At 43.8% G+C, this 26,882-nt stretch overlaps 1 protein-coding gene across 1 annotated transcript in view; it reads left to right on the top strand.

Moving 5' to 3' along the window:
- LOC118393370 (uncharacterized) overlaps nucleotides 1-26,045 on the top strand; it is a 28,313-nt gene extending 2,268 nt beyond the window's left edge. The window contains exons 2-7 of the mRNA XM_035785992.1: nucleotides 14,071-15,077; nucleotides 16,777-16,828; nucleotides 19,692-19,827; nucleotides 21,445-21,599; nucleotides 23,963-24,202; nucleotides 24,455-26,045. Coding sequence (XP_035641885.1) covers nucleotides 14,071-15,077; nucleotides 16,777-16,828; nucleotides 19,692-19,827; nucleotides 21,445-21,599; nucleotides 23,963-24,202; nucleotides 24,455-25,186 — 2,322 coding nt within the window. The 3' untranslated portion in view covers nucleotides 25,187-26,045. The remainder of the gene's footprint in view (nucleotides 1-14,070; nucleotides 15,078-16,776; nucleotides 16,829-19,691; nucleotides 19,828-21,444; nucleotides 21,600-23,962; nucleotides 24,203-24,454) is intronic.
- The last annotated feature ends 837 nt before the right edge of the window (nucleotides 26,046-26,882 follow it).

Here is a 26,882-nt window from a genome sequence, read left to right as displayed (position 1 = left end):
TATAAAGGGCTCTGGTCAAAAGTAGTCTACTACATAGGGAATAAGGTGCCATTTGGAACACAGCGCCGGCTCACTTTCTCACTTTGTGGTGAAAACAACCCAACCTGCTTGCCTGCCCGACACTGACATGGACTTCATGTCTTCATTCTTGAACCATAGCTCTCGTGAATCACCCTGTACATACTGTAGAATAGTGACACCTTACACCTGCTCTCTGCAAGTAGCTACACAACACACAGCAGTTTGTCTGAGAGAGGGGGTTCTTAGTATAGTAGTATTTAAGTGTAACCCAACCGGCCCTTACAATTCATGGTCTGAGTGTTACATGGCACTGGATTGCATGGTGTTGGGTTTCCACATCCACACTATGGTGGGGTTTGGAGGTGTAACTCACCTGAAACGTGTTCAGCTGGTTGTGCAGCAGAGATGATGGTGACACTCTAGTTAGGGTTTATTCTCAATTCGGTATCATTTCCAAACTAGGAAGAAACCTGCTAGCCTCGTACAACCAGACTGATCTCGCAAGATTACATAAATTATTCGCTACACTGATCCACTCAGTGGCCCCCCTTTTATGTCCAAATTGTTGGACATAAAAGACCAAAAAAACAACAAAACAAAACACCAGCAAATCAACTCCCAGGTGATTTTAATTGAGTAAATCTCTTCCAAAGTATTACAACACATAATAGAGAGATATATGTGATCGTTTTAGTCAAATAATATATCTGTTTGGGCTTCTTGTTGTCAATTTGCAGTCTACAAATTATTTGTAATTTTGTTCCTGCCCCCTCACCATCCCCTCAATAGAAAATGGTCCCGTGGCTGAATCTAGTGGATTATCCATGCTGTAGGCATTCTTAGTCATATCTGCTCTCCTCTTCTGAGTGTTCTGTATGTGAACAACGGACACTACACTATTGATTTACTGCACATGTACTTCTGCTATTTATCTGGGGAAAAGGAAGCTATTGATCTGCCACTGTACTGTAAATAAAATAGAAGGCAGCCATGACCTAGTGAATCCATAACACAACCATGCTATCAGTAGTGTCTATGGGCCATGTGTATGTGGTATTTAATTATGTTCAGTTGTTAGCATTTGGAAAATACCCCCCCCCCCCTTAATCTGTTCAGTGCTTACAGGTGATTAACAGAGTCTGGCAGAAGGCGTTCTTTTTAATGACCAAATCCTTCCTGACAAATTTGGCAGCAGAGTCAGATTGCAGTACTATAAAATAATTCTCCCACTTCCTGTGTAATCTGGTGCTGTAGCCTACTGTCTCCACTATGAGTTGAATGTCACACGGTCATTGTATGTCTATGGCAATGTCTGGTGTCATTTACATAAAAGGCTTACCTGTCTCATTGCAGAGTTCTCCTTTGCGCCATGTCAGAAGAAATATTTATCTATGACCACACACTACTATAACACTAGGAAGGAGAATCGATAAGGCTACGAGCTGTCAAGACTCGTCTCCAGCCACTGTGACTGAGTGAGGGTGAGCAGCAGAATTCTTAGAACTGAACAACGAAAGCCCTTAGTATATTGAATTGTCAGCGTCCCCAGCTTTAGTTTCTGTGTGCATAGGGTGCTCACTATCTTTGCAATTATCTGCCTGAGGGGGCACTCTAAATGATGTCTTTGTCCTCTTGTCCTCTTTTGTATTAAGTTGATTTTTGGAATAGCGTAAACAAGCTCGGTATTCATTTCATCCAACCCCAAAATGCAGGGTTCAACTCTGATAAATCCACCACCCAAACAGCTACAAAAATGAGTGCATGTTTGACGTTAGAAGATACTGCAATCATTTCATTGGCTATTGTCATGTTGATTAAAAGAGGGAACAACCTAAAAATAGAACCACTGAGGAATTCATTGCCTAGCTAAATGTTTAAATTCTGCAAAGAGACTAGATCATACTGTAAACACATATTGATCAGACAGTGAGGTTGGCATGGTGGTAAATAACCTATACTGTTACTTTAAATGAGATGAATGGGCCAGGCGGAGAGAGCTGCCCTGCCCTGCTAGCTGGTCTTGCTGGTCTGGCTGTGTGTGTTGTTGTCATCCTGCATGGTGGGGCTACTCGCTCAGCTGCTGAGAGATTAATTACTTAGGATGCATCCATTCGCTGCCTGGGTCACATTCCAAATCTGGAAATGATTTCTCCTAATTGGTCCAAACCACCATGGTGACAGATAACACTGACTGACTGCATTTCGCCCACATGCTTTACTTTCTAGGCTAGGCATACTTAGTTAATGACGGTTACTGCAACCTCCTTCCATCCAGAGAGGAAGAAAAATCCAGGGAAACTGTTAATTGGTGTGTGCACCGCAAATCTGGAACCCCTCCATCCAACAGCCCGCCCACCCAGCCACATATCTATGTGGAGTTGGAGGGTCCACCACCACAATGCTGAGCATTCCACTGTCTCATGCAGAGCAGAGATCATTTGTGGCACCAACATTGACGACCAAAGAACATTATGGTCTTGATGGAGGTTTGTAAAGGTCCATATTTTGTGAGGTGAAGACTATGCTCTCAGAGGTTACTGGGGGCAGCTTCAGTTAGAGCCCAATCAGGAAGCTAACCGGTTGTTTTGTAAATTCACCCTGAGTGAATATGATGGCACGGAATAACCGCATGCACACACACCATACTTATTGTTTATGTCGTGGGCTTGTGTATCAGTGCCTTTTAACAGCTGTGCACAAACAGCACCGGGTGCAAGGCAAGGACCTCCTTTCTTCTCTTAAAAAATACACTATATATACAAAAGTATGTGGACACCCATTCAAATGATTGGATTCAGCTATTTCATAGGATGCCACCTTTCCAACAAGTCAGTTCATCAAATTTCTGCCCTGCTAGAGCTGCCTCGGTCAACTGTAAGTGCTGTTGTAAGTGTAAGTGCTCAACAAAGGCTCAGCCACAAAGTGGTAGGCCACACAAGATCACAGAAAGGGACCGCCGAGTGTGTAAGAATTGTCTGTCCTCGGTTGCAACACTCACTACCTTAGTTCCAAACTTTCTCTGCAAGCAACGTAAACACAAGATCTGTTTGTCGGGAGCTTCATGGAATGGGTTTCCATGGCTGTGCAGCCGCACACAAGCCTAAGATCACCATGCGCAATGCCAAACGTTGGCTGGAGTGGTGTAAAGCTTGCTGCCATTGGACTCTGGAGCAGTGTAAGCATGTTCTCTGGGTTTGTCGGATGCCTGGAGAACGCTACCTGCCACAATGTATAGTGCCAACTGTAAACTTTGGTGTAGGTGAAATAATAGTCTGGGGTGGTTTTTCATGGTTAGGCTAGGCCCCTTATTTCCAGTGAGGGGAAATCTTAACGCTACAGCATACAATGATATTCGAGACACTTCTGTGCTTCCAACTTTGTGGCAACAGTTTGGGGATCTAGTAGAAAGCCTTCCCAGAAGAGTGGAGGCTGTTATAGCGGGAAAGGGGGGACAAACTCCATATTAATGCCCATGAATTAGTAATGAGCTGTTTGACGAGCAGGTGTCCACATAATTTTGGTCATGTAGTGTAGCTCTTTTAGCTTCTATGACACACGGATCTAGTATGCGCCATTGGAGAAATGACCCTACAGTCTATGATCTAGATTTCTGTCAGTGTCTGACCTGACCAGCAACAGTGGCTAAATTATTGGACCGAGACAGAGCTGCTGAGTTCTTGGTTAAACACATCATCTGGGGGTTGACACAGCTGAAGCGTTAGCCTTTTGGGGCAGTGTCACTTTTCTACTCCCAGTAAATAGCGCATGTGGGAGTCCCTGCCCCTTTTGAGGGGCCCGTCTGGCTGTTTATGAGCCAGTCAGGAGTTGTTTGTGCATGTGAAGGAGTGCGGGAAGGGAATGAGTGAGTGTGTGTGTGTGTGTGACAGCAAGCGCTATGGGAAGTTGGGCGTCAGTGTTTTGCAAGGTTTTAGCTGGGGGTTTCATCATACTAGTTGTATACTCACTAACCTGTTGCTAAGGTTCAATTAGGCAATAGTAGATTTCTCTAAGCTCTTCAGTTATGTTTTATTTGTCACATGCACACAGTGCATGTGAAATGCTTAAAGGGCAACTCCACCACTTTTCCAGCACAATACCAGTGTCTACATATGTGAAAACAAAGTTTTACCCGATGACGTCATCAAAATATTTTCAAAGACAGATTTACCGTGGCTAGAAACTAGTTGCAGGTTTTGAAAATCACTTTTTTTTTAGGACTTTAATTCAAATATATATATATTTTTTAAATGTTTTATTTTTAATTTTACCCCTTTTTCTCCCCAATTTCGTGGTATCCAATTGTTGTAGTTGCCCAGGCTCTGTCGTAACTGGCCGCGACCGGGAGGTCCGTGGGGCAATTGGCCTAGCGTTGTCCGGGTTAGGGAGGGCTTGGCCGGTAGGGATATCCTTGTCTCATCGCGCACCAGCGACTCCTGTGGTGCACTGCACGCTAACCCAAGGTTGCCAGGTGCACGGTGTTTCCTCCGACACATTGGTGCGGCTGGCTTCCGGGTTGGATGCGCGCTGTGTTAAGAAGCAGTGCGGCTTGATTGGGTTGTGTATCGGAGGACGCATGACTTTCAACCTTTGTCTCTCCCCAGCCCGTACGGGAGTTGTAGCGATGAGACAAGATAGTAGCTACTAACAATTGGATACCACGAAATTGGGGAGAAAAAGGGGTAACATTCACACACAACCCCCCCCCCAAAAAAACTTGCAAGCCCTTCCCAACAGTGCATTATTCAATATCAAATTAAACACGAAAAAAAGAGACTATATACACGGTCTGTGTCAGTACCAAATTCATGAAGGAACCAATGGGATGCTTGAGGGGAGGAGTTCCTGCAGATGCTGGAATGCCCCAAATTGCAGGTTGCAGTTGCACACTTTGAAAAAACCCTTGCCAAAGACCAAAATGAACTAAAACGTCAAAAAATGTGGTCATAATATATGCACGCACTGTTCCGAACAGTTTCGTATGGGAAGCATGTGAACGTCTTCAGTGTGTGTGTGTGTGTGTGTGGTGTGTGTGTGTGTGTGTGTGGGTGTGTGTGTGTGTGTATAAGAGTGCCAGTGTAGGTGTGAAAAGTGACTGGCTGAAAAGTGACTGGTGGTGGGAATATATAAATACTTATGTTAATATACTAATGGTAATACATGTAAATACATGTAAACAGGAGTGATAGTGACCAGTAGCGGGATAAATGGATACAGTAGATACTATTGGTAATCAATGAACAGAAGCGCAGTGGTAGTAATAAATCTAATGAATAATCATTTTAGCAGCAGCGTAGGGGTGAGGGGGAGCAGTAGTTGTTAGCCATTTAACAGTCTTATGGCCAGCTGCTAGAAGCTGTTTAGGAGTCTGTTGGTCTAAGCCTGGATGCACTGGTCTAAGCCTGGATGCACTCTAAGCCTGGATGCACTTCTGGCCCTTCTTTGGACACTGTGTTAACTAACCTCCAGACGAGCTTCAATGCCAACAGTGGCCTCCAACTGCTTTTAAATGAAAGTAAAACTAAATGCTCTTCAACCGATCGCTACCAGCACCTGCCCGCCCGTCCAGCATCACTACTCTGGACGGTTCTGACTCAGAATCTGTGGACATCTACAAATATCTAGGTGTCTGGTAAGACTGTAAACTTTCCTTCCAGACTCCCATTAAGCATCTCCAATCCAAAATTAAATCTAGAATCTGTTTCCTATTTCACAACAAAGCATCCTTCACTCATGCTGCCAAACATACCCTCGTAAAACGGACTATCCTACTGATCCTTGACTTCGGCGATGCAATTTCCAAAATAGCCTCCAACACTACTCAGCAAATTGGATGCAGTCTATCACAGTGCCATCCGTTTTGTCACCAAAGCCCCATATACTACCCACCACTGCGACCTGTATGCTCTCATTGTCTGGCCCTCCCTTCATATTCTTCGCCAAACCCACTGGCTCCAGGTCATCTATAAGTCTTTGCTAGGTAAAGCCCCACCTTATCTCAGCTCACTGGGCACCATAGCAGCACCCACCAGTAGCACGCTCTCCAGAAGGTATATTTCACTGGTCATCCCCAAAGCCAATTCCTCCTTTGGCCGCCTTTCCTTCCAGTTCTCTGCTGCCAATGACTGGAACGAATTGCAAAAATCCCTGAAGCTGGAGACTCATATCTCCCTCACTAACTTTAAGCACCAGCTGTCAGAGCAGCTCACATATCACTGCACCTGTACATAGCCCATCTATAAATAGCCCATCCAACTACCTCATCCCCATACTCTTTTTTTTTGTTGCTCCCCAGTATCTCTACTTGCACATTCATCTTCTGCACATCTATCACTCCAGTGTTTAATTGCTAAATTGTAATGAATTTGCCACTATGGCCTATTTATTGCCTTACCTCCCGTATCTTACCTCATTTGCACACACTGTATATATATATATTTGATTATTATTGTGTTATTGACTGTCTGCTTGTTTATTCCATGTGTAACTTTGTGTTGTTGTTTGTGTCGCACTGCTTTGCTTTATCTTGGCCAGGTCACAGTAAATGAGTACTTGTTCTCAACTAGCCTACCTGGTTAAATAAAGGTTAAATATTTTTTTTTAATGTTTCGGTTGGCCAGAGTCTTTGGCAATTTTTCAGCCCTTTTTCAGGCAGCAGTTTTTCAGGGAGTTTTATTTAGTTTTTAAGACATTTGAATTGTGTTTCAAGCAGCAAAACAGTATACAGTATGTGTCTTTTAGAAGGCTTTTGTATTAAGTTCAAACTACATTTTTGGTAATTAGCATTTTAGTTTCGACATAGGATTCAAGTTCCTTAACAATATAATTATGGTAAACCTCAAAATAATGACTGTGCTTAATTTGACATTCCACTGCACAAGTAATTTCAATCAATTATTTGCTTGGGTACTTTACTTTTGTACAAGGATAGTCTAGTCATCTCCATATAGCACAACTGGGGCACGATGACCGACGAGCAGGACCTTATGTAAACTTTCTGCCTGCTCCTACTTATTAACTTCACTTCATTCAAATGTTATCTCCCATCCCACCATGAAGTGGTGCAACCAAACGGCACTGTGGCCCATTGTGCCCCATGAGAAAAGGTTTCCTCAAATAATGACCGCCTTGGCTGCCAGTGGAGAGGAGAGGCCTGCGTCTGTGATGTAACAGAACTGGGATGTTTGGCATTATAAGAATGTCCCATTTCCATTAAACACTGTGGCACTTTGGAGACCATTCATGTGTAGTCTACCTTGTGCATCACATCACAGTGAGGGTGGCAGACCTCCAGATAGCCAGCCCAGTCCTACTGTAGTCAGGTCCATGGAGATGACACAGTCTCTGACCCTCTCTCCCTCCTTGACACAGTTCTCTCTTTCTCTGATGGGGGATGGAAATGTAGCCCACAAACTGTGAATAGAAAGAGCATGCATAAAGAAAATTGGATTTGGTCACTTTTTTTGGTCACAGAGATACACACACACACCCCTCCCTCCCCCCCATGTTGTCAAGCTGCTCCCTTCATTCTATCGTGTATTGCACAACACCGTTGAGCAAAACCGAAAATTGGCTTACTCTCTGCAACCTCTCGGGAATGGCATTTGACCAGTTCAAATGTCATCTGTGTAATTGTGTTGTGGTTGTGGCATTCACGACATGAGTTCCTTGTAGGTCTAAGGTCATTTTCTTGGTTGTACCTAATGCTTTCATGCTAAACTGCATTCTGAGAAAGGAAAAGCCATCATACAACACTCTTAGAACTAGTTGGGCATCAAAGTACTGACTGTACCATGCCGTTTGTAATTTATCACTGTTACATCAGCGTCCATCACTATCAGATTGTATTTACCAATGGGCAATTACACATTAATAGAAGGACGCCGAGATGCAGATTTTTCTCTTTAAACGTGTGCCAAAGATAAACTATTGATTGCAGTATAACAAACCATACAGATCTATGCACAAGGACTACTTTTAACAATTGCGACTGAACATATTACAAAAACACATTTACTCGAACAGTGCAGGTGTAAAGTTTGGTAACTATGCGAAAATGTCTGTGACCACGTTTTCCAAAAACTGTTAAATATGATATGAAACCTTGAGATTGAAAAAAATCTATTTGGTTATTGAGCAAGTGAAGTGGATTACCACTTGGTAACAGAATGATGGTAACAGAATGACATCATGGGTCCCTGATCTGTACTATACAGAAATGCCATTCCCTTCATGGTGATGTATCCTGAATAGATACACAAAGGTAGACATTTTTTATATCCTCCTTTGCATGTTTGGGTATTAATCTATACACTGTGGGTTAACTGCCTGTTCAGGGGCAGAATGACAGATTTGTACCTTGTCAGCTCTGGGATTTGAACTTGCCACCTTCCGGCCTTGGTCACCTCCCTGACCAAGGCCCTTCTCCCCCGATTGCTCAGTTTGCCCGGGCGGCCAGCTCCAGGAAGAGCCTTGGTGATTCCAAACTTCTTCCATTTAAGAATGATGGAGGCTACTGTGTTCTTGGGCACCTTCAATGCTGCAGAAATGTTTTTGTACCCTTCCCCAGATCTGTGCCTCGACACAATCCTGTCGCGGAGCTCTAAGAACAATTCCTTCAACCTCTTGGCTTGGTTTTTTCTCTGACATGCACTGTCAACTGTGGGACCTTACATAGACAGGTGTGTGCCTTTTCCAAATCATGTCCATTCAATTGAATTTACAACAGGTGGACTCCAATCAAGTTGTCGAAACATCTTAAGGATTATCAATGGAAACACGATGTACCTGAGCTCAATTTTGAGTCTCAAAGGATCTGAATACTAATTTAAATGAAGTATTTCTATTTTTTATACATTTTTATACCAAAGATTTTCTATTGGGTTCAGGTCTGGATACTGGCTAGGCCAACAAATCCAAAAGCGCGATCTGGTCCCATTCGGACAAAACGTTCAAAAAGTTAAATTACAGGTCGAAGAAACTTGTCAAACTAAGTATAGAATCAATCTTTAGGATGTTTTTATCATAAAACTTCAATAACGTTCCAACTAGAGAATTCCTATGTCTGTAAAAAAGCAATGGAACGAGAGCTACCTCTCAAGTGATAGCGCGTGACTGAGAACGAGGCTGCAGGCAGACCCCTTAGTCAAACAGCTCCCATCTGGCCCCCTTCACATGAGAAGCCTGAAACAAAATTCTAAAGACGGTTGACATCTAGTGGAAACCTTAGGAAGTGCAAAATAACCCGTATCCCACTGTATATTCGATAGGGGAGAGTTCAAAAACTACAAACCTCAGATTTCTCACTTCCTGTTTGGATTTTTTCTCAGGTTTTTGCCTGCCATATGAGTTCTGTTAATACTCACAGACATCATTCAAACAGTTTTAGAAACTTCAGAATGATTTCTATCCAATAATAATATGCATCTATCAGCATCTGGGACTGAGTAGGAGGCAGTTCACTCTGGGCATGCTATTCATCCAAAAGTGAAAATGCTGCCCCCTATCCCAAATAAGTTTACTAATTATGTGGTAATTGGTTGCACCAGATCTTATATGGGGCGGCAGGGTAGCCTAGTGGTTAGAGCATTGGATTAGTAACTGAAAGGTTGCAAGTTCATATCCCGAGCTGACAAGGTACAAATCTGTCGTTCTGCCCCTGAACAGGCAGTTAACCCACTATTCCTAGACCGTCATTGAAAATAAGAATTTGTTCTTAACTGACTCGCCTAGTTAAATAATAAATACAAAAATTAGGGGCTTCATAGCAAAGGGGGTGAATACATAAGCACACACCACTTTTCAGTTTAACATTGTTTTGAATTTTTTAAAACAAGTTATTTTTTTTAGAGTTTCACTAAACCAATTTGGACTATTTTGTGTATCTCCATTCCAAATAAAAATCTATTTAAATTACAGTTGCTGGGACCGCTTCTCTGTCAAGGGATCCTGCCGACCGAGGCCGGGTCTAAGGAGCTGCTTAGCGTAAGCGCCAGCCTAGCTGCTAACTAGCTGTCTATCAAGCTAGCAGGGCTTTCATGAGGGCTTGAACACAGACTGCGACATGGTAGGCCATTGTGGCTAGGACCGCGGATTGTCCCGGGCTTGTGGCTGTCTAGACCCCAGCTGTTTGTTGTTGGATTTTCAATCTTCCCTGCGTCCTTCCCTGTCTGGAACGGCGAGGAGTAACAGCGTAATCTATTGTTGTTACCATTTTTAAGACCAAAGCCAACGGGAGTACCGTTGAGGACAGTGGTGTCTCTCTATCACAGGTGAAATAGTTTTTTAAACAAACAAACAAACAAACAAACATTGTTCTACAAGCAGTTGTTACAACAAGAAAATAGCTTCCAGTGTTTTGTCCAAATTCTGGCGAAGTCAACTAATAGAAGAATCGACAACCTGACCAGAGGTCGAGGACCTGAAAAACAGTTTGCAGTTCTCCCAGGGTCAGCTTGACGAGTTTAAACAGGAGAATATCAAGATGACAGCAATCTGTAAGTCATTGTGAGTGTACATCGGTTCTGTATGTGAATCCATGATATCAATGACGGATAAATCAGATTATCTTGAGGGACAATCAAGGCAGAACAACATTGTTGTGGACAGAATTGAAGAATCTCCACTTGAGACCTGGAAGGATTCTGATGATAAAGTGAGGGAAATGATCTCAGAGAAACTGAAGATGAACCACAGGAAGATTGAGGTGGAGCGCATACAAGGATATAATATCTATAGAAGAAACAGGAATGCTTATGGGGAGGTGTTGCTGTATATATTCAGAGCCATATTTTTTCAAATTTATTTAACCTTTATTTAGCAAGTCAGTTAAGAACAAGTTATTATTTACAATGACGGCCTACCCATATCCCTGTAATGCTTAGAGAAGATCTTATGTCAAGTGTTATTGAAGTGTTGTGGTTCCAGGTTCACCTGGCACATCTAAAGCATTTTATTTTGGGGTGTGGCTATAAGTCACAAAGTGCTACCAGTCAGTATCTAAATAATGTGTGAAATGCTTGATAATGTCTACTTTCCACTTTCTTGGGGACCTGAATATTGACTAGTTTTCATCAAGCTGTCCGCTCGAGAGGAAGCTTCTCACTGTAACTAGTGCCTGTAATCTGGTTCTGATGTATTAATCAACATACCAGGGTGTTTACAAACACTACAGGAACAAGATCATCCACACGTATTGATCACGTTTACTAATACTGTAGAACTTTGTTCTTAAGCTATATCTGTACACATTGGATGCAGTGATCACAATATAGTGGCTATATCCAGGAAAGTCAAAGTTCCAAAAGCTGGGCCTAAAATAGTGTGTAAGAGATCATACAAAATATTTTGCTGTGACTCTTATGTGAATGATGTTAAAAGAATTGTTGCTCTGGTGTGATTTAATAAGGAGCATCTAGGCACTGCACTTGATGAATTTATGAAATTGCTTCTTCCAATTGTTGGTAAACATGCACCTGTTAAGAAACTGACTGTTAGAACTGTTAAGGCTCCATGGATTGATGAGGAATTGAAAAACTGTATGGTTGAAAGAGATGGGGCAAAAGGAGTGGCTAATAAGTCTGGCTGCACTGTATTCTGAAGCCAAGATCAATGATATAAAGAGTGATGGAAAAAACATTGGAGTACTTCAAATGAAATTATGGGCAGAAAGACTAATTCAACTCCCATCATTCATCAAATCAAATGGCTTATTTATCACAAAAAACATTTGATGTTGCCAATTATTTTAATGATTACTTCATTGGCAAATTTGGCAGATTTAGACAGGAAATGCCAACAACGAACAGTAATCCATCATACTCGTGTATAAACAAACTAATAATGAAAGAAATGCATTGCAAGTTAGAATTTTATTGTGGGAGAGATGGGAAAATTGTTGTTGATCAATAATGACCCTCCTGGCATTGACAACTTAGATGGAAATCTACTGAGGATGGTAGCTGACTCTATAGCCACTCCTACCGGTCACATCTTTAATCTGAGCCTAGAGGAAAGTTTTTGTTTTCAGGCCTGGAGGGAAGCCAAAGTCATTCCGCTACCCAAGAGTAGTAAGGCGGCCTTTACTGGTTCTAACAGCAGGCCTATCAGCTTGCTGCCAGCTCTTAGCAAACTGTGTTTGACCAAATACAATGCTACTTCTCTGTAAACAAATTAACAACAGACTTTCAGCATGCTGATGGAGAAGGGCGCTCAACATGTACTGCAATGACACAAATGACTGATGATTGGTTGAAAGAACTTGATAATAAGAAGATTGCGGGAGCCATACTGTTAGATTTTAGGGAGCCTTTTGATATTATTTACCATAACCTGTTGTTGAGAACATATGTGTTATGACTTTTCAACCTCGGAACTGAATCCGCAATATGGCAATCTATCTAATAGAAATCAGAAGGTTTTCTTTAATGGAAGCTTCTCTAAATGTTAAACATGTAAAGTGTGGTGTACCACAGGGCAGCTCTCTAGGCCCTCTAATATTTTCAGTTTTGGAAGATTTCTGTATGGTGGAATGGTCTAAGATCCTTCCCAATGCGCTCTCCAACTCATTTTAGAAAAATGCTCAGGGCTGTTATCCTTGCAGGGTGAGGTATTGAAAACAGGGGTGTCAATAATCCTGATCCCTACCTTTTTGGGGAAAACAAATATTGATTGTTAAACAAAATCTCTTCCTCTACGCAATTGTATTATAAAAAATAATATAATTTCTTCTCTTTTTTTGCATACAATGTTGCTCAGTATTTTAAAATTTGATTCTGTAATTTATGCTAATTATCAATGGTGTCAATGGCAGGAGGTCTGAAATGGATGACACAGAATACATGGGCTATGATGGTCAAGTGGTCAGGACTGTCACACCACTGGGGTCAGTAATTACATTTATTCAATATTTTCATTGCATTCATGTGCTTTGAAAACACCTGTTTCATCACTGTACAGAACACACACAGATATGTATGCCCATACTGCCCTTCTTCTCTCTGACCTGGCTGTGAGGATGCCAGCTGTATCAGCAATAGAGAGGCCTTTGAGTTGCAGTCAGAAGAAGGTTGGGTGAGGGGGGTACTGGGGCCAGACCTAGCAACAGCCCCTTTTATACAGTCATGATTGCAAAGTACATCTAGATTTGGCTTGTTAAAATAAACTGTCTGAGGGAATGCTTTTGATTAATGCACTCATATGGAGAGAGATGAGATGGTCCATGTAGCAGCAATCAAAGTGCCTGTCTGGCGTTGGTCGACCGCAATGGTGCTGGTGCTCCTTTTCACACACACACACACACACACACACACACACACACACACACACACACACACACACACACACACACACACACACACACACACACACACACACACACACACACACACACACACACACACACACACACACACACACACACACACACCATGTCTCAAGTGCATTTTAAATGTGTTCCCAGCCAGTACTAGTGTTGCCTGGAGGTAGTTTAATTTGTTACCTGTCTGGTGGTGCTGGTTGAGCCCCAGGTGGGTCTTCGCTCGGTTCCCACAGTCCAGAACCTGAACCAAGAGGAAATCTCATAAACACACCATCCCCCCCACAAAGGTCTGGACCTGAGCTCTGGGGCCCAGTGGCCCCAGCAAACACATCTGCCTCTGCTTAGCTAGGCTGAGGTTCCCCTCAATCGTCCACCCCTCACACCTGGGAAGCATTACAGCCAGCTCGGCGTGTTTGAAGAAATACCCTCCCCAGAGTTACCCAAGCAGAGGCATGCAAGGCACCGCCACCACTTTGATATACTGGCTGGCAGAGTAGGAGGGTTGAGTAGTTCAGGTCTGGATGCTTTTTGTTGTTTTGAGGCATTCTGAATTCCGCTCAACTGGGTTATTTGTTTAAAAGACAGACGTCATTTGTATTTCCAAGTTCTACACAAAATAAGACAGATTTTCTGTAAGTTTGACAAGTGCTAGTATGTGTCGATCATTAGAGAGGCTAGCATTTTAACGTACACTCACGTCCCCCTCACCAAGCCCATGTATATTGTGATTGCAGGTCTACTTTGACTGTGGAGCGAAGATGGATGTGGTGGATGTCCAAGGCCTCATCCTGTCTCCTGGTTTCCCCTATAACTACTCCTCCGGGACCCATTGTGTCTGGCAGTTCTTTGTGCCCGTTGGCCACCAGCTCATACTGGAGATATTTGACTTTGACGTGTTCGAGAGTCACGACTCCGCCGCCCAGTATGCTGCCATCTCTGAAGAGGTCGATGCTAACGATGGTGCGACTATCCCAACTGGGGGTCCCATCACTGATAAAGATTCCACTGTATCTCAGGCTCAGAGTGTCACAGCGAAAGCCCCCCGGTCCTCCTCCCAAAACGACAAAGTCATGCAGGTGGTGGTGCAAGAGCAGTCCACCAAGATGGAGATAGCCAAAGTCTCCAACTCTGCTAAAAGGTCCACCTTTGATGCCACCTCTGACCATGCCTCCCCACAGCCCCTCTCAGACCTCCTCCTACCAGGGGCCCATGTACCAGAAGAGAAGGCAATGAACTCAATCACCTCTCCTCTCCTCAGAGGCAACCCTGACCTTAACCCTATCCCCAGAGCATCAGCCCCAGACCAAGTCCTGGCTGTGGTTGTAGACGAGGCCACCACTCGGACCCCTCTGCTACTCAAAGACACGGACACAGAGTCAGTGAGCCCTGAGACCCAGCAGTCTGTGGTGGACGCATGCCCCCACGACGTCCTTTACATCTCGGACCTCCTCACCTTTTCCTCGCGCTTCTGTGGCTCCAACCGGCCCTCCAGCAGCCAGCTGGTGTTTGGCTCCAGCCAGGAGATGGTAGAGGTCATCATGGAGTTGATCACCACCACCCACTGGGGCCGTGGCTTCGCCCTGCTCTTTTACTACCACAACCGGACAGAACCGGGTGGAGATGACCCCCGGCATGCCTACGCCCCTGCCGGGGCCAGCAAAATAGACACTCTGCTGGCCGCCATGAGTGGAGCAGCCTTCTTTGCCATGGTGCTCACCAGCGCTCTGTGTATTATATTCAGGTATGTAAAAGCATGCAGAGAAAGTTATTGTGATATGATAGCCCTTTGTCACACGTGTTGTGCTATAAAAAGGTTTCCCTGACTCCCTGAGATCAAACCAGCACTTGAGAGAATTGTGCCGAAACATCCTTTTGTCCTACACGCCTTGTGATGGCTTTCCCTATTTACTCCCAGAGACATACTGTTGTCAAACATAAACAAACAAGATAGTGCACAATGGAAATGATTGTCCCTTTATGTGCCTTGTGGGTCACCTGTGCAACATCTTCAGGTACAGTAAAGCAAGGCATGCAGAAACAATGGAGTCATAAAGATACCTTTGTCAGACATGTTTTGTGCTATAAATACATTTCCCTGACAACCTAACATAAACAAGACCGTGCACATTCTGCACAATGGGGGAAAATGGTCCTTTTATTTCTTTGTCATCCAAGGAAACTGGAACAGTGCTTTTCCTTTGAGAGAGCGCAACTGTTGGGTCTTTGATGTTGGCCAATGTGACAAAGTTTCCTCCCATGAATGAGATGGTAGCCATGAATGGGATAGTCTGCCAGTCAGTCCTCCTCCAGCACACAGTGTGGTGCTGCTGCAGTGGATGGGCTGGTTGTTGACTCAGCTGGAGGCCTTGGTCAGTCCCTGATTTGATCCAGTGAAAGGCAGGGTTCGACTGTAGCTGCCCTTATGTGCTGCATTGTCACCATTACAGAGAGAGAGCATGAGCAAGAGAGGGCCGTTCGAGGTGCAGCACCTGGCATCAATTCCAACGGACAAAGAGAAACGCAGCCATACAAAAGCGAGCGGAGGGAAAACGAGGAGAGCGGAGAACCTCATACTGCTGTGCTATGAGCCTCTGTCCCGTCGAGGTGCCATTGTAGTTTAATAGAACAAGAACAACATATCAAAAGGTGTCATTTACAGGTTGTTCCCTCGGCAAATCCCATGAGGAGACAACATTAGTACACGTATCAGTTTTTGCAGGGTGTAATATCATTTATGCCAGGTAACTAAATGAGCATCACTGTTTAATCTGCTGTCATGATTCTCATCTAGTTCCCTCCAGGAAGGTTCAAATTCCCATAAAGATAAACCCCCTTGCAACCCCCATGCATGTTGGAGAGAAGTTAAAGCTGCATCGGTCTCGTCCTGGGGCCATGTTTTTAATTGTGCAAAAAATTGACACACAAAAGCATTTAGATCTGTTATTGAACTGAATCACTTTAAGTCAACACTTTCACTGTTATGTTGATATTATCCAGGGAAAATTCCCTTATTGGTATGTCTTTATACTGCTGCCTTTATAGTGAGACCACCCCAGATAGTGTAGTTTATGGCATTACATGGGTTTAGCTACTAGAGCCATCCTTGAGAGGAACAACCGAGGGCAAGTTTAGGCTGTTTGTATGTAGTGAGTCAGCTAGCTAGACGTTGATTATGTTTGGAAGAAAATCTTCAGTGAAGGCAATCTAATCTGTTCCAGTTTCTAATTGTGGGAGAATGTTCATTTTGTACATTTCTGGTCAAATTTGGAGAGCATTTGCTCTAAATAAGTCAAGCTTTCACAAATGGCATGGAAGAGAATGTTGCCAAAAGTCAATAAAGTAAACAACATACATAAAAGAAAGTATGCTAATGGATTTCAAAGATATGTTAAACAGTCAAACACAACTGCAATGTTGTGGATCTCTTTTTTGTTTTCCAGACCTAAACTATGTCCGAAAAGAGCCAGCTCCTGCTCATCCAACAACTCTGAGGTAAACGGATAAAGACCCCCGTCTGTCTGACTGTCCAGACATTCCTTTGTAAACTAGCTTCTGACTGGGATCAGGGAACATTTCCTTCATATCCTCTAGACCAGGGATGGGCAACTTTGATGGGGGTTGGTGCCACACAAAAAAACAGAGATAAAATGTCCTGCAATTCTACACATTTTGCCATGGGGCAGAGAGAAAAATGTGCAGTTGTACAGCTAATTTCCTGCAATTAAGGAAAAATCCATAGGGTGGAGAGAAATGTTTGCAGTTTTTAATATTATATCTGAGTGAGAGTCACTAACAAATTCAATGGGGGCCTCCTTGGTCGGTAAATAGACCATGATTACAAAGTTTAGATGGCTAGCTAGATTTAAAATCTAAAAAATGTTAGCTGACATGGGCTGAGTGATAAACAGTGCATTCGGAAAGTATTCAGACCCCTTGACTTTTTCCACATTTGTTACGTTACAGCCTTATTCTAAAATGTATTAAACATTTATTTTCTCATCACAATACCCCAAAATGACAAAGCAAAAACAGGTTTTTAAACATTTCTCTAAATCTAAAAAAAATATATATACTGAAATATTACATTAACATAAGTGTTCAGACCCTTTACTCAGTACATTGTTGAAGCACCTTTGGCAGCGATTACAGCCTCGAGTCTTCTTGGGTATGCCGCTGCGAGCTTGGTACACTTGTATTTGGGGAGTTTCTCCCATTCTTCTCTGCTGATCCTCTCAAGCTCTGTCGGGTTGGATGGGGAGCGTCGCTGCACAGCTATTTTCAGGTCTCTCCAGAGAAGTTCGTTCGAGTTCAAGTATGGGCTTTGGCTGATCCACTCAAGGACATTCAGAGACTTGTCCCAAAGCCACTCCTGTGTTGTCTTGACTGTGTGCTTAGGGTTTTTGTCCTGTTGGAAGGTGAACCTTTGCCCAGTCTGAGGTCCTGAGCACTCTGGAGCAGGTTTTCCTCAAGGATCTTTCTGTGCTTTGCTCTGTTAATCTTTTCCTCCATCCTGACTAGTCTCCCAGTCGCTGCTGCTGAAAAACATCCCCACAGCATGATGCTGCCACCACCATGCTTCACCATAAGGATGGTGCCAGGTTTCCTCCAGACACGGCGCTTGGCTTTCAGTCCAAAGAATTCAATCTTGATTTCATCAGACCAGATAATCTTGTTTCTCATGGTCTGAGAGTCCTTTATGTGCCTTTTGGTAAACTCCAAGCAGGCTGTCATGTGCCCTTTACAGAGGAGTGGCTTCTGGCTGGCCACTCTACCATAAAGACCTGGTTGGTGAAGTGCTGCAGAGATGGTTGTCATTCTGGAAAGTTCTCCCATCTCCACAGAAAAACTCTGGAGCTCTGTCAGAGTGACCATCGGGTTCTTGGTCACCTCCCTGACCAAGGCCCTTCTCCCCCGATTTCTCAGTTTGCCCGGGCAGCCAGCTCTAGGAAGAGTCTTGGTGGTTCCAAACTTCTTCCATGTAAGAATGATCTAGGCCACTATGTTCTTGGGGACCTTCAATGCTGCAGAAATGTTTTGGTACCCTTCCCCAGATCTGTGCCTTGACAAAATCCTGTCTCGGAGCTTTACGGGCAATTCCTTTGACCTCATGGCTTGTTTTTTTCTCTGACATGCACTGTCAACTGTGGGACCTTATATAGACAGGTGTGTGCCTTTTCCAAATCATGTCCAAACAATTCAATTTACAACAGGTGGACTCCAATCAAGTTGTCGAAACATTGAGGATCAATGGAAACGGGATGCACCTGAGCTCAATTTTGAGTCTCATAGCAAAGGGTCTGAATACTTATGTAAATATGGTATTTATTTTTTATTTTTCAAACATTTATATAAACCTGTTTTTGCTTTCTTATTATGGGTTATTGTGTGTAGATTGATGAGGGAAACAAATCATTTAATCAGTTTTAGAATAAGGCTGTAACTTAACAAAAAGGGAAGGGGTCTGAATACTTTACAAATGCACTGTATATACTGAACAAAAATATATGTTCACCTGTCAGGTGGACTAACAGGGATGTAAACAAATTTGTGCACAACATTTGAGAGAAATAAGCTTTTTGTGCCTATGGAACATTTCTGGGATCTTTTATTTCAGCTCATGAAACATGGGACCGGCACTTTACATGCTGCGTTTATATTCTTGTTGTGTGTTTGTGTATATTTATATATATATATATTTTTTTATTAACTGCACCGTGCACCTGCACCTTGCATTCTTCTATTATAACTCTCAATTGTAAGTTAAGGCCCCAATTTTAGTTTTTTTAAATAAAAATTCCCAACCCCCTCAACATTTTTTTTTTTTTCTGGGGGAGGGACATTTATCCACAGGCCTACAAAAGGGGGCCATGCAGCCCGCCACTTTCCAATCCCTTTTCTAGACTACAGACACTGGAGCAAATACAAATACCCTACACTGGCCTGGTGCTCTTGTTGTCCAAATTCTCCTATGCAGGGCAAGCAGCCCCAGAGGTAGACAGGTTCACTAAAGGTCAGACTAACTGACTCCCCTATAAAGCAGAACTGGACAAGTTACACTTCCCTATTTTCTAGTCATGAGATGAATTTGTAATTAAGTTGTCAAAATGTGTTCATCTGGGATTGAATTTTAGAAAGAAGCAAAACAGTCCTACACAAGTTCTGGCCACTAAGTATCTTATTGCCACTAGATCATTATACTGACTGGGTATCGTAACATTTTATTAATTGACAAGAACAACTTCAGTTCATATGGCTGTTTTTCATAGTGCTGTGCAGCCCTACTCCGTTGGTGTATGTGAGCTGGCAGGCATGTGTAGTAGTACTAGCTGACACTAAACTGTACTGGCTGCTGTAGGTGCAGGAGGGAGTGCAGAACTCTGGAGCTGATGTCCGTGAGCTGCAGCTGGTGGCTCCTAATCAGCCCGGCCTGGAGGTCCCTTGCCCTGCAGAGAACGACAACAACAACCACTCTCTCAGCCTCACACACAGAGGTGGGTATTCGCAAGTGGGCGGGCGTATTCACATGCACACGTGCGCACACACACACACAAAACACACACACGCCATCTACTTTCTCTCTCCCTCTAACACTCCCCTGTTTTTCCCTCTCTGCTTGTGCTCCAGCCGCCTAGCCTAGTCTAGTCAATCCCCCTCGCTCCCCCTGCCCTGCGCCCCCTCTCTTTCTCTCTCCATGATCGAGGGGTACCGCTGGGGTGTTTGGTCTGGTTCCAACCTGGCTGACAATGACTTTATCTGCCCCTAAACTGAATTTACATGTTCAGCGTAAATGGGACACTTATTTCATTATGCTCTATAACTATGACAGAAAAATGGTACACCGGGTCTGACTATCAGATCTCCAACACACAGTAATAGAGCTGCCAGGATTCGACCACATACTGAATTATCTCATGGTGTTATGGCCATAGAATGGCTCTAATCGGGTGTAAAACATACATCCTGTGAGGGGGTCCAATCTGGCCCGTGGGTGGTTTTAAATTATTATTATTTTTTAAATATACAAAATTGAGGTGGGGGGGAAAATAAACTCGATATACTTAAAAATGACTGAAACCAAATTAAAATGATGGAGAAATTATAATGGACCTACATTCATACAGTTTCTTGACTGTTTCCAGCTTGCTAATAATCACCTAAATGAAAGCTAGACAGTCGGGGAGCATCGACAATTCCAAAATCTATGGATAGAGGACATTTTTTTAGCAAATTTTGACAGCGAGGATTTTTTTTAAAAATGTCAGTGCGTCCCTCCAAACCTTGTTGAATACTGAATGCGGACCCCGGGGCAAAATGATTTTGACACCTGAATGATAGCTCAAAATATGTCAAACAAAAACTGTTTCACATCTGAAGTCATGTCTAATACAGGTGCATAGAAGAAACGTTGTGTAGTAAAATTCACCAATACAGCTCATGATATGTGAAATCATTAAGGTATTCTGTGTGCTCAGTAGCTGCATATACAGTATTTAATCAATAACCTATATGAAAGGAAGTTGGCTGCAACATTGCACTGTCCACATAGTATCTTCCTGGAGTCATTTGAGTGTATTTCTTCTCTTATAAAAGTTGATCAGATTGTGTGGGAATATGCAAGGCCAGCTTGTAGTGGATGTAGCTGAGTGAATGGGAGATGCAGCATTTCGAAGTCTCAATGGAAAATTGCTTTCATTTTGGCGTAACACTGGGTTTATCCCAGAACAATCCAAATTCTCGCTCATTGTAGCTGATCCCACAGAGAGATTTACAGGTCGTGACATTTAACCTATATAACAGCGTGGGAGCATTGGGAACATCATGTTTCTCCTCTCGCTGAGTTCAACCATGTCACTATGAGTTAACAGGAATATGAGTGGACAAGTACAGTGGCTTCACAGTGTACTGGGTGCACAGGGCAGTAATTTACAGTAGCCTATGGAGACCAATCTGTAACATTCCATTTCTAGTGCTCTTTTAGGGACAAGCAGTGGAAATTATCATACGCTAAGGTGCAATACATCTGACTGTTGTGCCTTCAATGTGTTAATTGTAGCCTATCGCCATACAAGTAAGTGATTAATGAAACCACTTTCCCGTTTCTTTCCTAGGTTCACCAGGCAGTGTTGGTGGTGATATGTCCCAGCATGCTGAAGTGGACCTCTCATCCAATGGTCTCACGGAATTGGACTTGGGGACAGATGAGGTGTTTATCATTTCGTCTGTGCCTAGTCCAAGCAGCAGAATGCCGTTCTCGGCCCACACGGTAAGGAGCGAGGCAAGGCAGGTAACCCAGTTGAGGACTCACAGTGGTGCCAAGGCAGTAGAGGGAACCCAGGCTAGGACCTGTGGTGGTGCCCTCTTCTCGGGGTGACACCCAGGTAGTAGAGAGAACCCAGGCTAGGACCTGCTCTAGGGGTGGGTGACACCAAGGCAGAAGGCTACATCCTGCCAAGTATTTTTTCCTTGAATCAGCAACCCTCTGCTGGTAATAGCTATGAACCTCACCGCCTGGTGGTCGAGGTGTCAGAGTATAGAAACACAGTGGCAGGAGATTGGCGGTAGGATACGGTTTGACACAGCATTTTTGCTTGTGCTCTATTGGAATAAGAGTTGGCATAAGGCAGGCCTGGCAGCTATTAGGAAGCTGGCTTGCTTTCCTGCAGCCTAGCCTAATGGATGTATTATCTGAGAAGCCAGTTTCCCAGCTCCAATTCTCTCTCTCTCTGTGTGTGTGTGTGTGTGTTCATGCGCGCTGTGGAGCATTGCTGTGTGTGTGGTCTGTATGTGTATATGTTAATTTGCCTTTTTATGCAGATTGTGTGTATGTACATATTTGTTCAGACTGATGATTGAAAGGACTCGCACAGGAAATCTGTCCAGAGCCTTATCCGTTTATGTAACTAGCGAGATGGAACTCGCGTTAATTTCTTGTGGAAAAACGACATGAACATAAATGGTACCTTAGATCAGTCATGATACAATGGGATGTGTGAGTTCCAGTGTTTGTGTTTTTCGTCACTGGTTATTTGGACAAGTCACAATTTCACACGTTTGATCATCTTTAGAATTTAAGAAGGAGAGGGGACATTTGTCCTATAAACTTGCGCTTAACTGGCAAAGAGAGGTGGTGGAGCTCTTCATTCTGTTCCGATCCTCGTTCCCTCTCCTTATAACGCGTATGGACCCAGAACTTAATCGAGCAATTAAACAGGACTTTAGTTCTGGGTTAACCAATATTACGCTTATGTAAAATATTTTATTTTAGTGTATTTTTCAGGTGAGTAGTTTGCATGCGCCATGACAGTTAATGTTAGCAATACAAGCTCACACTGACTGACTGTGGCAAAAATGAGCCCAGCTATCTGTGTTTGCACTGTGTCTAACTGTCATGTTTCCGATGAGATTATTTTTCACGCTCAATTCCCGCTGCATTTTATCAAGCCCCGCCTACACAAACTCCTGATTTGTTGGGAGAGTTGTGTGTCTGAAGAGCACCCTCCCCGAAATGGCCAAGAAAATCCGACATGATCCCCAGACCTAGTGCTGGTGCCCTAGGTCTAGGACTTCTGAGACTAGGTGTGGGGGGTAATAAGGGGCTCTGTTTCACATCTGGGGGGCTTATCCTCCACCTTTTTGCCCAAACTGCAACAAGTTGCCATTGTGTGGGGGGCTTTTGTGGTGAGCAGGGTACTTCATTTAAAACCTTCCTAATTCTTGTCTAGACTAAGCGAGCTGTGAGTGATTCTGTATAAGGATTATCTGGTTCTTTCTGAGAGGAGCAACCGCTAACCCCCCCAAAAACCTTACCACAAACCTTTCCCCTATCCTGATTAACTAGCTGAATAATGATGGGGGGGATATGTGACTAATGTGCCCTTCACCCCTGACCTGCCATTCCTATTAGTGAGACACCTACTGTATAGCCCCAGGCCCGCGTTCACAACGACTCTCAGAGTAGTAGAGTAGGTCCTACCAGTCCATATAATCGTATTCATTATGATCTAAAAGGCAAAACTGATCCTATAATCAGCAGTCCTATCTGAGAATGTTTGTGAATATGCTTCCAGGAATCACTGACTGCATCCACTACCAGTCAAGACTTGTTTTGGGTTACATGTCGGATTACATGGTTTGCTTGCTGCCCTTTTAGGTCAACGGCGATTGGAGGAGCCGTTCAGCACTTGAATATAATGCGACCTCTGATACAAGCAAGCTATTTTTATTCGTGATCATTTCTTGTGAATGAGTCTCATTCACACTCTGATGCCACTGGTGGAGAAAACTCCATTGACTGAGGGCTTAAGTCAGTTAAACACACATTGTATTTAAGCAGTGTTTTTCCCATGGTCAAATAAATTATAGAATAGTCACAGGTAGATGCTTTCAGTCTCCAGAATAAGAAGTGTGTGTGTTCCATGGCACAAAATTGTAAACTAAGACACTGTGTAAACATTGCTACAGTGGGTTTGAGAGGTTCTGCTCTTTCAGATGCTTCCAGATTTCCAACTAAGAAGTTGGTCTGTTTACAAACTACTGTAGGCCTACTCCACATGCACACAAATACACTTCATGCCGGGTTTGCTTGAATTCCTTATGATTTGGTTGTTGTCTCTCTCCCCTCGGCAGCGGGAGAGGTTCCTGAGACACAGTGACACTGGCCCTGGCCCTGTGACTGACTGGCCCTCTCCAGACCCGGCTGCCTCCCCCACAGACACCCGGGCTGCTCAGGATGGCAGTGCCAGCTGTGCCCGGCCCCGGGCCTGGAGCGTTCGTACCTTCCAGGACTTCCTCCCTCCACTGCCCCAGTTACACAAGAAGTGGTGCAGTTGGAACTCCACCAGTCCCTTCACTAAGCTGGTGGACAGCGTTAGTAGCTATTATGTTATTGGTTATTCAGCAGTGCTGTTGAATAATAGTTCAACCATCATATACTGTATTTCTTTACGTTTACATCTTGGTTATTTAGCAGACACTCTTACCCAGAGCGACTTACATTACTGTATGTTTGTAAGTGGATTATTGTTTAGCACATTTTTTATACTCCGATGCATAATAAATAAACCATGAATGTTGGGTTGCACTGCAGAGGGATATTATTGACTAATGTTGTTCCCCCAGTTACCCTCCAGCTTTGTGTCGGACTGCCGTGGGGAGAACAGCAGGAAGGTGTTTTCCGACCCTCAGTTGGAGGCCCAGAACGTCAGTAACGCCAGTGACTCCTCCATGAGTAACGCCTCGTATCCCTTCACTCAGCTTGCCCAGCGCCGCCTCAACACCACAAGCAACCTTCGGCGCTCCCGCTTCACCGGGCCCTGCTTTGGCCTGCTCTCTGGGTCCAGTCCCTCAAACAGCACCAAGGCCCCCGGGGGCAAACACCTCCAGGCTTCTCCATCCGAGCCCATTAACAACCCCACTGGGCATTGTGTGATTTCCCGCGATTTCCCAGCGGAGAGCGACCACGTCAGTGTCCCTGTGTTTGCCATCTGTGAGGAGGAGGACCGGCAGCCCCTGGTCCTGGCTGAGCACCTGGGCCAGTCCCCCATGCTGAACGGACTGAGCCGGGGGCCATACGAGGGGAAGGAGCCTGTCAGTGGAGGCCCCAACCCTGGCCCCCAGAGCCCAGCCAACGGCCCCCTCCTCCAGAGGGGGAGGTCAGAGTGGAGGCCATGGGGAAGTCAGGCCTCAGGAGGGACCAGTCCTTACCCTCTCCCTCACCCCTCTGACTCACCCACTGCCGCCTACACCACCGAGTTAAAGTCTGCCTTCGTGCAAAGTACAGCCAATCATATCCAGATGCCTTCCCTCAGCCAATCAACAGTGCCATGCAGTGTGACGGGCAAGGAAATGTGACCAGTGACAGTCCAGCATCCAGCCCATGTGACAGGAGAGTGGACAGAGCATGGAATCCTGGGTTGGCCGAGCAAAAAAATAATTAACTATTTTTAGTTCCACTTTTGTCAAATGCAAAACTTACCTTTTTGATTACTGAAATTAACTTTTTATATGAAATTTCTACATTCTTGAAGTCAGTTGCTTCATGGTGACAAATTGGATGTTTTCATACTAGTAACCACAATATATTTTTTTATCAAGTTAAAACCGCTTCATCAATATATGCTGTATACCACACCAAGGCTTTTTCAGCTTCGTTATAATTTGTTTAAAAAATGAAACTTGAAATAATATTGAATATGGATGTTAACAGAAAACTTGCTAGTATTTTCCAAGAGCACTTCATTTCCCAACTCATCTGAGCACTTCTGTACCAGTTAATCGTTTTGATACTTTAAATCAAATTATTAAACATAAGCACTTTCAACGCAATAGCTCACTCATGCTTGTGGATGTTGTGCTGCATTGTGCCAACTTCTGCCTTTTGTTCAACAACCATGGGCCTTGAAGCATTGAATTATAATAGCGCCACAAAGCTCCACGGGGACTGTATACTACTGCTCTGTGCCCTCTAGTGTTCAAATGATATAGATCACACATTATATTAACCTCAACGCTACAACATGTATTCCATAGGCTGATGCTGGGATATAAAAGGGAACATTATAAAAAATGTGACAAACACCGTAACTAACATTCAATAGAAGTAAGCATATGACTAGCTATAAAGATAAATGTTGCAATTTGTAACCTAGAAAATAAAGAGGGTTGGTGGGAGTTTGTGCAAATAACTTTTAATAAAGGTTATCTACATACATTTCTGCTTCAGTTCTTGATCATTTGATGTCAGCAGAAAGTAGCAAGTCATGCATCTTAAATCCGTTTTACCTCGTTTCTACCAGCATGTCACGTGCAACCTGAGGGGGCGAAAAAAAAAAACTTGTACACCTTTACTTCACACACAGATGCATACAAAGCTCACCCCGCACTCTACTTATCAAATCTGACCATAATTATATCCTCCTGATTCCTGCTTACAAGCAATAACTAAAGCAGGAAGTACCAGTGACTCGATCAATACGGAAGTGGTTGGATGACGCATATGCTACAGGACTGTTTTGCTAGCACAGACTGGAATGTGTTCTGGGATTCATCAAATGTCATTGAGGAGTATACCACCTCAGTCATGGGCTTCATCAATAAGTGCATCGACGACGTCATCCACACAGGGACTGTATGTACAACCAGATGCCATGGATTACAGGCAACATCAGCATCGAGCTAAAGGCCAGAGCTGCCGCTTTCAAGTAGCAGGACACTAATCCAGACGCTTATAAGAAATCCCACTATGCCCTCAGACGAACCATCAAACAAGCAGAGCATCAATACAGGATTAAGATTGAATCCTACTACACCGGCTCTGACGCCTGTCGGATGTGGCAGGGCTTGAAAACTATTACGGACTACAAAGGGAAATCCAAACGTGAGCTGCCCAGTGATGCGAGCCTACGAGATGAGCCAAATGCCTTTTATGCTCGCTTCGAGGCAAGCAACACTAAAACATGCATGAGAGCACCAGCTGTTCTGGATAACTGTGTCATAACGCTCTCTGTAGCTGATGTGAGCAAGACCTTTAAGCAGGTCAACATTCACA

The sequence above is a fragment of the Oncorhynchus keta genome, chromosome 14 (assembly GCF_023373465.1).
Source record: "Oncorhynchus keta strain PuntledgeMale-10-30-2019 chromosome 14, Oket_V2, whole genome shotgun sequence".
In the NCBI taxonomy this organism is placed as follows: domain Eukaryota; kingdom Metazoa; phylum Chordata; class Actinopteri; order Salmoniformes; family Salmonidae; genus Oncorhynchus; species Oncorhynchus keta.
This window is presented reverse-complemented; position numbering and strand designations above follow the sequence as displayed.